Raw genomic sequence first — 12,500 nt, 5'->3', positions numbered from 1 at the left:
GATCATGCAGCAGCTTCACCTCATTGACCTCAGATTTTGATGATGAATGCAGTCAAATTCTCACAGCAATTCTCCAAAAATTCTATAAAAATGTTTCTGTGTGATTTAGGCGACGACCCGAACAGACCCATGAACCCGATGGTGACGGGAGCGTTCGGCGCTGTGGCCGGAGCTGCTAGTGTTTTCGGAAACACACCTCTAGATGTGATCAAGACCAGAATGCAGGTAACTGGAGTGTGTGTGTGTGTGTGTGAGGTTGTGGTGAGGAACAATGTAAAATTAAGCGTTATATATATATGTTATATATATTTTAAGTGTTGTATATGTGTGTTTGATCAGGGTCTGGAGGCTCATAAGTACAGGAACACTGCAGACTGCGCCGTTCAGATCCTGAAACACGAGGGACCGACTGCGTGAGTTTATTTCTGATTTTAACGCCTCAATATTCTTTAATATCTGAGGAGTTCATGACTTCTGTGTTTGTGCACTAAAAAACTGTTAAAATATAAAAATAAAACACCACTTAAAAATGATGAGTTTCTTTGATTTTACCAAATTAAAAACCTCTGGAATATAATCAAGAGGAAGATGGATGATCACAAACCATCAAACCACCAAACTGAACTGCTTGAATTTTTACACCAGGAGTAAAGCAGCATAAAGTTATCCAAAAGCAGTGTGTAAGACTGGTGGAGGAGAACATGATGCCAAGATGCATGAAAAAAAACTGTGATTAAAAACCAACCAGAGTTATTCCACCAAATATTGATTATTTCTGAACTCTTAAAACTTTATGAATATGAACTTGTTTTCTTTGCATTATTTGTGGTCTGAAAGCTCTGCATCTTTTTTGTTATTTCAGACATTTCTCATTTTCTGTAAATAAATGCTCTAAATGAGAATATTTTTATTTGGAATTTGGGAGAAACAATGTTTAATTTTTAATTTCTCCATTTTCAGGTTCTATAAAGGAACGGTTCCTCGGCTCGGCCGCGTGTGTTTAGACGTAGCCATCGTCTTCATCATATACGAGGAGGTGGTGAAAGTCCTGAACAAGGTCTGGAAGACGGAGTGAGAGGAGGAGTGAGAGGAGGAGTGAGAGGAGGAGTGAGAGGAGGAGTGAGAGGAGGAGTGAGAGGAGGAGTGAGAGAGTATGTGAATGAAAGAGAAATGTAATCACTGTGCCAAAAGACCGAACGCTTGTAGTTGATTTAAATCCCGGATCTCCTGTTATCATCGTGTAACTCTGAGTGTTTCTAATAGTGAACAGTGATCTGTAGTGCAGCAACACCATCATACAAATACTGAGACATTATTTCTGCTTTATTTGTATATTTCAGGATTTCTGTTTTTGGAGAAGTAAAACCTGTCGACTCAACAGAAAAGAAAAACTCAAAACAGTCAGAATAACTTAGATTAAAATATATCATAATACTTTTTATAAAACACATTATTTGTTTATTATATTGATAAGTTAGAACTAACAAAAATAACCTTTTAAAATAGCAATACCACATTTTAAAGGAGATGAAAGAACACAGGTATGATTTCTGTCTTTACTCATCTTTTCCTCTCAGATCTCATGTTTTTTCTTAGTTCTTTAAAAACCATGAAGCTAAAATACTCAGAGAAGCTCATTATGATGCTGTTTTACTCTGTAATGATAAAATAGTTAAATATCAGCAGCGTCTCTCTGTCCCATCAAATCTTACAGAGAAATACACACACACACACAAATACACACACACACACACACACACACACACACACACACACACACACACACAAATACACACACACACACACACACACACACACACACACACACAAATACACACACACACACACACACACACACACACAAATACACACACACACATACACACACACACACACACACACACACACAAATACACACACACACACACACACAAAACAGATTAAGAGATATAACCGTGGCAGAGTATGTTTATGTGTTTTTTTATTCATTTTATTAATTTATTAATATAAAGTGTGGGGCGAGATGTTTGGGATTAAGAGTAGTATTTACATATTTTTAAAGAAGTTAAAGATGTTTAAACTGATATATAATTTAATACAGAGTTTAGGATTATTGAGTATTAGGTAGCAGTTTGCACTTTTACATAAAATATATTCATTTTGAGGCCTTTTGGGCTTTTTTACATTTTTTATAACAATGCCTCTGTTTACCAGTGCTGGGAATTTATGTTTTGTAATTAATATTAATATTTTTTTAATATCAGGAATTTTAGTTGAAACGTTTGTTTGAATGTGTTTTAAATGTTTACCTCATTAGATATTAAACAATAATGAAATATGAACCCTGGGAGTGAGAATCACAGTGCGTCTTACAATACCATATTATCACACTACATCTCCACAATAACAATATCACCACGGTACTGTGATACTGTGATCACATGACTTTCTCTACGATACTTTAAGAGGATAAAATACTCGTAAATAATCAAATATTAGGAATTAAGGATTTATTGTTTCAGTTTCACACAATTTTAAAAATGATCAATATTCTTCTCTTCAGGTTTATGAACCCTGTTCATAAGATTATAGCGCCACCATGTGGAGAAATAAAGCAGAAAGTTTAGTAAGATTAGTTGGGGAGAGAGTTTCAGGGAGTTTAGAGCTCCTGTGTTTATGCTGTAAAAACTGGTACAAAACAACACAATCAGAATAATATAATATAGTGATATACTGTTTTCACCTCTGCAGTTGATTTAATCATGATATAAATCTGTTTTAATCTATTTTTGTATTTATTTTTGTCTCATGCTGCACACGTGCCTTTAAACCACACATTCCACTAAACATATATTTAGATGTTATACGGAGTGATCTGTTATACGCTGGTCTGTGTTTTCAGTAGTTATTAAAATATAGAAATATGTAGATAGTTTGCTGCTGAATGTACTGAGAGTGCTGAAATGTAAATATCATATTTATAATGAAATATTAGATCTTATTGGGATGTGGTGTGTGAGTTTCTCACACAAAGTAAATTTAGGCATATCTGTAATAACACAAATTAAATTTAGGATAATTACACACCTGATAATACTCTACAGTATCTCCCAAAATTAAATACACCCCTCACACCTCTGTAAATATTATATTTGATCTTTTTATAGTATATATTAGTATAGATTTTTTGTATGTTGTTATTTTGTGTGATTATTTTTGTGCACGGCCTGAATCCTGTCGGGTGTGAAATTCACCAGAGCTGCTCAGATTCACACCTGAATCCTCTTTCACTCCAACGCTTCAGATTCAGGAGCTCAATTCAGTTCAGATCTGGATATAAAACACCACATTAATCAGCTCTGCTTCCTGTTTACACCTGAAACCTTTCAACTCTTAACGAGTCACATGACATGAATGTCTGTGTGTTATTTTAGAGGACAGTAAATCTATACTGATATAGAATATAGTGAAATATATATAAATTATATACAGTGTTAAACCATAACAATATGTAATAAAAAATTAGCAGAAATGTGAGGGGTGTATTGACTTTTGGGGAGATTCTGTAGATATAACAGAACTACCTGTAAAATTCTACTCAAATAATTCCAAGAAAAGAATATTGCATGTTTACAACATTTATTTCTATTTATATTTACTGTTAAACATTTCATCTCGGACCTTAGTTACATTAAAGCAATTTTATTAAAAACAATTAGAATATATATTTTTAAACACAGTTAACCCTGTAACTAAAACTCTAAAACTGTAACTTTAAATATAAACTATTTACATAATGTTTATTTTAAAGCCCTGATTTACTGTTAACTTTTGTTCCCTCCCACATCCTGCTGTATCTCATTAAATCAGAACCTGAAAAATTAGTCCAAAAAATGGTGTGAATAGAGTTACAAATTCAAACAAAACTTAAATAAAAAAACTAAATGTTCAGGATATTCCTTTAATTTATGAAAGTAGATTAAAGTTTGTATTTTTCCACAGTAAACAGGTTTTAGGCAGTAGAGACAGTTACTGATACTGTGATCTGATTGGCTGGTTGGTTTATAACTGGAGTTAAAAAGATTGTATTTAATGCTGAAACATTTGATAAAGTTCATCGTTGAGGGAATAACTGCAATTTTCTGCATAAAATGATCAAACATTTATAAACTCTATATAAAAGTGTAAAAACTCTTAACAGATTATTAATGTGTCTCTCTAATTATACTCTGATCTCAGAGAGTATATTTACAATACTGCAGTTTAAAACACCCTGAATATCAGTATTAATGTTTAGTGTGTGTGTGTGTGTGTGTGTGTGTGTGTGTGTATCCTCTGGATTGTCCTTGAATATGAAATCGCCTTATATGATTTTGTGTTGCAGCACTGCTGATATTGTGTTTGTGTGTGTGTGTGTGTGTGTGTGTGTGTGTTATTGGTGCCTTCCTGAGTTCTTGTGTATCATTCCGCTGGTGGTGCCATCGACTAATATATAAATATATATAAATATATGTGTGTGTTTGTTTATTTTTGTGTATCTAAATACTAATAATGAAATCATGTGTTTAAATACTAATACACAAAAATGCTGAAATTATTATTATTTTTCTTAACTCTGTGAAATAAATCAATCCTTTAACTAAAATTAAGCAGATGTTGTTTTTTTCCTGTATTTCCACCCTGACTGTACTGAAAAACATCAGTCAAAAACTGAAAAGATTATGTATTATTTTATACTGGTGGTGTGAGTGGATTAAAGTGTTGTTAAGAATTAACAAAAGTTCCCAAGCTCCTCCCCCTGGTCCTATATATATATATATGTCCCAGGTGCTCCTCACCTTCGTGGCTTTCGACCTCGCACCCGCCTCCACCCCATCTCCACCCTCATCTTCATCACTCATCTAGCTGCGGGGGGAGAACCGTCTCAAGCTGTTCTGAACTGAACCCCAAGTAACAACATCACAGTTCCCCTCCCCGCATCGTGTAGGCGGGGTTCATTATAGCAAATAGCTAATTACTGGAATCAGGTTGGGAGCAGGACAGCAGTAAATGTTCGGGACAGAATTCCCGTCTCAGACACTCTTTACCCTGATAATCCAGCTACACACAGCATTAATATTATTAATTAACAGTATTAATACATTAATATTCCCAACCCTGCTGTACTAATGATTGTGACAAAAATCTTTAGCTGCTTTTTAAATTAGGATTTTTCTCTTCTATGCCTGCATCAAGTTGTAGGCCTGCTGTTGTGTTCTATACCTGGCAACCCGGGGTGGGGAAATGGGCCTGAGATTCTGGTAGAGGGCAGATTCTGAGGCTAAAACTCAGATTACTGTTCTGCACCAAACAGACACTTTAAATAAGAACATTCTGACCGAAGATCTGCTGCTGAGAGGTGATAATGCTTTAATTTAAATATCTGATTATAATATAAACTAGAAAAGGCAAAGTTCGTGAACGAACTTTAAGTTGGCTTGGAAAAGAACGCTAATAACGTTAAAAAGTTAAAACAGTTGCTAAGCTGTTTCTGTCTGAAGAGTGTGAAGAGTCATTGATATGCTGTTAACTTTTCGCTAAAGACTTAATGCCAAAAACGCTGAAATCTAAAAACGTTTGGTTAGATGCTAAAAAAACTGTTGCTAGGCAGTTGCTAACGTATTCCACATGGTTGCTAAGTAGTTGCTAAGTGGTTGCTAGGCAGTTGCTAACGTATTCCCCGTTGTTACTAAGTGGTTGCTAGGCAGTTGCTATCATTTCTAAAGTGGTTGCTAAGTGGTTGCTAGGCAGTTGCTAACGTTTTCCATGTGGTTGCTAAGGTGTTGCTAACTGGTTGCTAGACAGTTGCTATCATTTCTAAAGTGGTTGCTAAGTGGTTGCTAGGCAGTTGCTAACGTTTTCCATATGGTTGCTACGTGGTTGCTAAGTGGTTGCTAGGCAGTTGCTATCATTTCCAAAGTGGTTGCTAAGTGGTTGCTAGGCAGTTGCTAACGTTTTCCAAGTGGTTGCTAAGTGGTTGCTAAGTGGTTGCTAGGCAGTTGCTATCATTTCTAAAGTGATCATTTCTAAATCAGAGAACAGCTGCAGTTACTCTGATTCAGTGGCGCCGCCTGCTGGAGAAAGAGAGGAAACACCAGTCTGAGAGCAGATTAAAGGAGGAGTATTCTCTCACACCCCCCCCCCAACACACACACACACACCATACACACACACACCACATACTCACACACACACTTTAAAGACTTTTCAGTAACATGAAACAGTTTCTAGTTTATGTTCTGCTTCAGTATCAGGGCCTGAAGATGAAGGAAAATCTGTAAACAGGTTTAGTCTTTTTCCCTCACTGATGTTTTAATTCCTCCTGCTCTCCTGTAATAAAAGAGTAAATGATTCAGATCTGAACTCTTAAACTCAGTGTAAATAAAGGCCACACTTCCAGATCCAGAGCTTTATAAGGACAGAGAGGAAAAACAGGTCCTGCTTTAAGAGTGAACTCAGGACTGTCCTGAACACACGCGGAGGGGCAGCGCTGGTTCAGGACGAACAGCAGCATCACATCTACTCAGCCCAGAGTAAAGTGCGCATGTGCAGAGCAAGGTGCGCGAACACCAGCGTTGCCAGGTTGGCGGTTTTCCTGTCAAATGGGACTTGTTACAAGTACAGTTACATGTACAAATTACACGAGTAGAAGTGTACTAGTGCATCTCAAAAAGTATGTATGAGTGATCTATTTTAAGTGTTTATTTCTTTTATTGTTGATGATAATTATGGCTTACAGCCAGTAAAAAAAAAACAAAAATCAGTGTCTCAGAAAATTAGAATATTATATAAGACCAATTGGTACTTTTGGCAGTGAGCCAAGTCCTGCTGGAAAATTAAATCCGCATCTTCATAAAAGTGAGGGAAGCATGAAGTGCTGTAAGATTTTCTTTAGACTTGATAATAAAACACAGTGGATCAACACCAGCAGATGACAGACATGACTCTCCAAACCATCACTGATTGGTGGAAACTTCACACTAGACCTCGAGCAGTTTGGACTGTGTGTCTCTCCACTCTTCCTCCAGACTCTGATCCCTTGATTTACAAATAAAATGTAAAATTTACTGATGATCAGTGATGGTTTAGAGCCGTTAATAAAAAAAGAACACGAACCTGTAGTCTGAAGGGTGGGGATTAGACAGATTTCGGGGTGGATATTTTGCTGTATACCTGGCAACCCTGGGTAACACTCTGAGCGCGAGATCAGCGCTGTTAGAGAGTGATACAGAGAGTGAGTTAGGGAGTGAGTTAGAGAGTGTTAAGAGGGTGTTAAGAGGGTGTTTGGAGTGTGTTAGGAGTGTGTTCGGGTTCAGGTCTGAGGGGAACGGGTAATTTATATTAACTCGGTAAATAATAGATTATAGTTAATAACCGGTATCGGGGTGATATTGGGTAATTCTCTCAGCAGCGGTTCTGTCAGAGTTTGTAATCCGGGTCTGAGAGCATGGTGGGCGGCTGCGCGGCTCTGTGCGGGGCGCTGCTGTGCGTGTCCGGGCTGTGGTTACCGGGAGCGCGGGCGGGCTGTGCGGACCGGGAGTCCCCCGCGTGCTGCACCGGCAGGAATAACGAGTGCGCGGAGCTCAACCGGAGGAAAACCGCGTGTTACTGCGACTCTTACTGCGAGAAAACCGGAGACTGCTGCGAGGATTACCGGCAGGTGTGCCAGATCTCCGGTGAGTCACTCTGCGGAAATCCCGGGGACAGGTGATAATAATAATAATAATAATAATAATAATAATAATAATAAGTATACGCTGTTTGTGGGCAGAAATTGTTTTTGCGGTAGGAAAAAGTCCCAAGTCCTTATACTCAGACTTTAGTCACTAAATGTAATATAATTTTAATATTTAATAGTTTAACAAAAACATTAAATACAGAAAATAATTTGAGCGCTAACATCATTTAAGGTTGAGACTGAAAAAAACAACAGCTGTAAAACTTTATTTTATATAAAGTACGAGTCTGTAAGTTTTGGGGAGAATGTGTAAAAACAGATCAGAATATAAATTACTCTCACAGCTCCTCTCTGAGCTCAGCTGAGGAAAACAGGAAAAAACTCAGCTTTAGTAACTTTATAATAATAATGGATTAATAATGACTTATATTAAATTAAAAGCTGTTTTATAGCAAAACACTGAAACTGTTTTTCCAGAAAGTTCTTAAACTGAAAGCAAGAGTGAGAAATGCACAAGTGTAAAAAAAAAAAACAGAATATTAAATTCTCTTTTCAATATTAAATATTCTGTTTACAAACCTGATCAAATTATTGATATCAATAATAGTCAACATGATATAAAAGATCACAGGATTTATCCCGAGAAAATTCTTCATTTACTCTGAGATCAGTTCAGACACGTGTGGGAATTGTAGGTGTGTTTGATGGTGGACTGGTGTAAGCATGGGTTTGGTTTGGTGTGTGTGTATAGTGTGTGTATATTGTGTGTGTGTGTGTGTAGTGTGTATTGTGTGTGTGTGTGTGTGTGTGTAGTGTGTGTGTGTGTGTGTGTGTGTGTAGTGTGTGTGTGTATAGTGTGTGTATATTGTGTGTGTGTGTGTGTAGTGTGTATTGTGTGTGTGTGTGTGTGTGTGTAGTGTGTGTGTATAGTGTGTGTATATTGTGTGTGTGTGTGTAGTGTGTGTGTGTAGTGTGTGTAGTGTGTGTATATTGTGTGTGTGTGTGTAGTATGTGTGTGTGTGTAGTGTGTGTGTGTGTGTGTATTATGTGTATATTGTGTGTGTGTGTGTAGTGTGTGTGTGTAGTGTGTGTAGTGTGTGTATATTGTGTGTGTGTGTGTATTATGTGTGTGTGTGTGTAGTGTGTGTGTGTGTAGTATGTGTGTGTGTGTAGTGTGTGTGTGTGTGTGTATGGTGTGTGTGTGTGTATTATGTGTGTGTGTGTGTAGTGTGTGTGTGTGTGTGTGTATTATGTGTGTATGGTGTGTGTGTGTGTATTATGTGTGTGTGTGTGTAGTGTGTGTGTGTGTGTGTGTGTGTGTGTGTGTATTATGTGTGTATGGTGTGTGTGTGTGTATTATGTGTGTGTGTAGTGTGTGTGTGTGTGTGTAGTGTGTGTGTGTGTGTATTATGTGTGTGTGTGTGTGTGTATTATGTGTGTGTGTGTGTGTGTATTATGTGTGTGTGTGTGTGTGTGTGTGTGTAGTATGTGTGTGTGTGTAGTGTGTGTGTGTATTATGTGTGTATGGTGTGTGTGTGTGTATTATGTGTGTGTGTGTGTGTGTGTGTGTAGTATGTGTGTGTGTGTAGTGTGTGTGTGTGTGTGTGTATGGTGTGTGTGTGTGTATTATGTGTGTGTGTGTGTAGTGTGTGTGTGTGTGTGTGTGTGTGTGTGTGTGTGTGTGTGTTTGACACATTCCTTTCATAACAATCATTAAATTTTCAGTGATCTGCGTCACAGACGCCCGTCTATCTTTTCAAACCAGAGACAGGATAGCTTTCATTGTCCCTGTGCATCACTAATCCTGGGGCGTCCAACACCCACTCACCAGTGTGTGTTCACCAGTGTGTGTTCACCAGTGTGTGTTCACCAGTGTGTGTTCACCAGTGTGTGTTGGGTCACTCCTCCCTGTCCCCTGTAGGGAGTCACTCCTGCAGATCAGATCTCTATCTTTCAGAGATGCTGCTCAGTAAGTAGTTGGCAGGTTTTTGTTATTTTTTTCTAAAGGTAAACAACTCTTTAATTTCAGTAAGCCACGCCCCATTAGGAATAAGAGTGTGTGATTTCCATTTTAGTGCAATAAATATTTTAGCAGTGATTAATATAACTGTAAGCTGAAGAGCGTGTTTATTTGTAAAATCTGCATTAATATAGTTTCCCAGAAGACAGACACTCCCCTCCAAATATACTGAAACAGTGGAAAACATTTAGGTTTAAATATAAAACAAAATATCAACATTTCCAACATTTACATCTGGATCTGATACACAGTTCAGAAGATTCAGCACCTTCTGTCTGAACCCTCCCATTTTTGTCTGAGCAAAAGCACTGGAACAAATCAAATTCAAGTAAATTAAAATGAACCAGACTTAATATTTACTCGCAGTTACCTCATCATCTTTTTTACCCACAGACATCACTAACCTTCTGAATTCTTCTTCTGTAAAGCTTTTCCAGGCTGCAGTGTGTTTTCAGGTCATTATCTCACTGCATGATGAAGGATCTCCTGATCTGTTTGGGTTTATTTTTCTTTAAATTCACAGAATAAATGTTTCTGTTAACTTCACATCAGTTATGATCACAGAAGCTGTGAAATATTGTAGATATATTTTGTATTGTGATATACTGAGTATCACAGAATCAGTTTTTGTGTTGTTATCTGGGTGATGCTGATGGAATCTGCCTGTGCCGGTCGGCTGTGTGCTGCAGTCTGATAGAACCAGAGTCAGGAAACATTTCCTCCAGAAACTTTCTTTAGTGGAGCAGAAAGAATGTGTTTGATATTCCGTCACGGCAGAACGATCTGATTAATTTAAACAGTAGTTGGATAGTAAATCAAAGGCGAGTGTGTAGCGCAGCAGCAGCTGCTGTACGATAGAAAAGAGGAATTAGTGAACAGTGTAAAGAGTGAGAGGTGTGGAGGAGAGAGCGTGAAAAGTTCAGAGACAGAAAGAGAAACAGAGCTGCTGCTCTTTGTCCCTCAATCAGACAGTGGGGCCGCGGGGAGTTCACAGCTCACTAATCCGTGTTTATATTGTGCAGTTTAAAAGAAGCGAGATACAGAGTGATACAGGGTGATACAGAGCGATACAGAGTGATACAGGGTGACACAGAGTGATACAGAGTGATACAGAGTGATACAGGGTGACACAGAGTGATACAGAGTGATACAGAGCGATACAGAGTGATACAGGGTGATACAGAGTGATACAGAGTGATACAGGGTGACACAGAGTGATACAGAGCGATACAGAGCGATACAGAGTGATACAGAGTGATACAGGGTGACACAGAGTGATACAGAGTGATACAGAGTGATACAGGGTGACACAGAGTGATACAGGGTGACAGAGTGATACAGAGTGATACAGAGCGATACAGAGTGATACAGAGTGATACAGGGTGACAGAGTGATACAGAGTGATACAGAGCGATACAGAGCGATACAGGATGATACAGAGTGACGCATGCTGCAGGTATTTGAAAGGCCTCAGAGTTTAATCACTTCCAGGTTCTCTTATTCCCTCAGAGATGCTCTGAGATCATCACTGTTACTCATCTCCCATCAAACAGCTCCGAACAGACCAGAGAACCGAAACACCTCCAGCACTGAAACACCTCCAGCACTGAAACACCTCCAGCACTGAAACACCTCCAGCACTGAAACACCTCCAGCACTGAAACACCTCCAGCACTGAAACACCTTCAGAACTGAAACACCTCCAGCACTGAAACACCTCCAGCACTGAAACACCTTCAGAACTGAAACACCTCCAGCACTGAAACACCTTCAGAACTGAAACACCTCCAGCACTGAAACACCTCCAGCACTGAAACACCTTCAGAACTGAAACACCTCCAGCACTGAAACACCTCCAGCACTGAAACACCTTCAGAACTGAAACACCTCCAGCACTGAAACATCTCCAGCACTGAAACACCTCCAGCATTGAAACACCTCCAGCATTGAAACACCTCCAGCATTGAAACACCTCCAGCATTGAAACACCTCCAGCACTGAAACAACTCCAGCATTGAAACACCTCCAGCACTGAAACACCTCCAGCACTGAAACACCTCCAGCACTGAAACACCTCCAGCACTGAAACACCTCCAGCACTGAAACACCTCCAGCACTGAAACACCTCCAGCACTGAAACACCTCCAGCATTGAAACACCTCCAGCACTGAAACACCTCCAGCACTGAAACACCTCCAGCATTGAAACACCTTTAGCACTGAAACACCTCCAGCACTGAAACACCTCCAGCACTGAAACACCTTCAGCATTGAAACACCTCCAGAACTGAAACACCTCCAGCATTGAAACACCTCCAGCATTGAAACACCTCCAGCATTGAAACACCTCCAGCACTGAAACACCTCCAGCACTGAAACACCTCCAGCATTGAAACACCTCCAGCATTGAAACACCTTCAGCACTGAAACACCTTCAGCACTGAAACACCTTCAGCACTGAAACACCTCCAGCACTGAAACACCTCCAGCATTGAAACACCTCCAGCATTGAAACACCGCCAGCACTGAAACACCTCCAGCACTGAAACACCTCCAGCACTGAAACACCTTCAGCACTGAAACACCTCCAGCACTGAAACACCTCCAGCACTGAAACACCTCCAGCATTGAAACACCTCCAGCATTGAAACACCTTCAGCACTGAAACACCTTCAGCACTGAAACACCTTCAGCACTGAAACACCTCCAGCACTGAAACATCTCCAGCACTGAAACACCTCCAGCACTGAAACACCTCCAGCAC

General features: G+C 39.1%; 2 protein-coding genes across 3 annotated transcripts in view; both read left to right on the top strand.

The window, feature by feature from the left end:
* The window catches only part of si:dkey-178e17.1 (tricarboxylate transport protein B, mitochondrial), a 23,428-nt gene extending 18,783 nt beyond the window's left edge, over positions 1 to 4,645 (top strand). The window contains exons 7-9 of the mRNA XM_022670535.2: positions 110 to 225; positions 340 to 413; positions 961 to 4,645. Coding sequence (XP_022526256.1) covers positions 110 to 225; positions 340 to 413; positions 961 to 1,075 — 305 coding nt within the window. The 3' untranslated portion in view covers positions 1,076 to 4,645. The remainder of the gene's footprint in view (positions 1 to 109; positions 226 to 339; positions 414 to 960) is intronic.
* Positions 4,646 to 7,226: 2,581 nt separating this feature from the next.
* si:dkey-178e17.3 (somatomedin-B and thrombospondin type-1 domain-containing protein) overlaps positions 7,227 to 12,500 on the top strand; it is a 14,109-nt gene continuing 8,835 nt past the window's right edge. For both annotated transcript variants that reach the window (XM_022670538.2, XM_022670537.2), the window contains exon 1: positions 7,227 to 7,715. In XM_022670538.2, the coding sequence (XP_022526259.2) occupies positions 7,487 to 7,715 (229 nt within the window). In that variant the 5' untranslated portion in view covers positions 7,227 to 7,486. The remainder of the gene's footprint in view (positions 7,716 to 12,500) is intronic.

Source organism: Astyanax mexicanus, chromosome 12 (genome assembly GCF_023375975.1).
Source record: "Astyanax mexicanus isolate ESR-SI-001 chromosome 12, AstMex3_surface, whole genome shotgun sequence".
In the NCBI taxonomy this organism is placed as follows: Eukaryota; Metazoa; Chordata; class Actinopteri; order Characiformes; family Acestrorhamphidae; genus Astyanax; species Astyanax mexicanus.
Note: the sequence above shows the minus strand (reverse complement) of the source record. Positions and strands in the feature narration are given on the sequence as shown.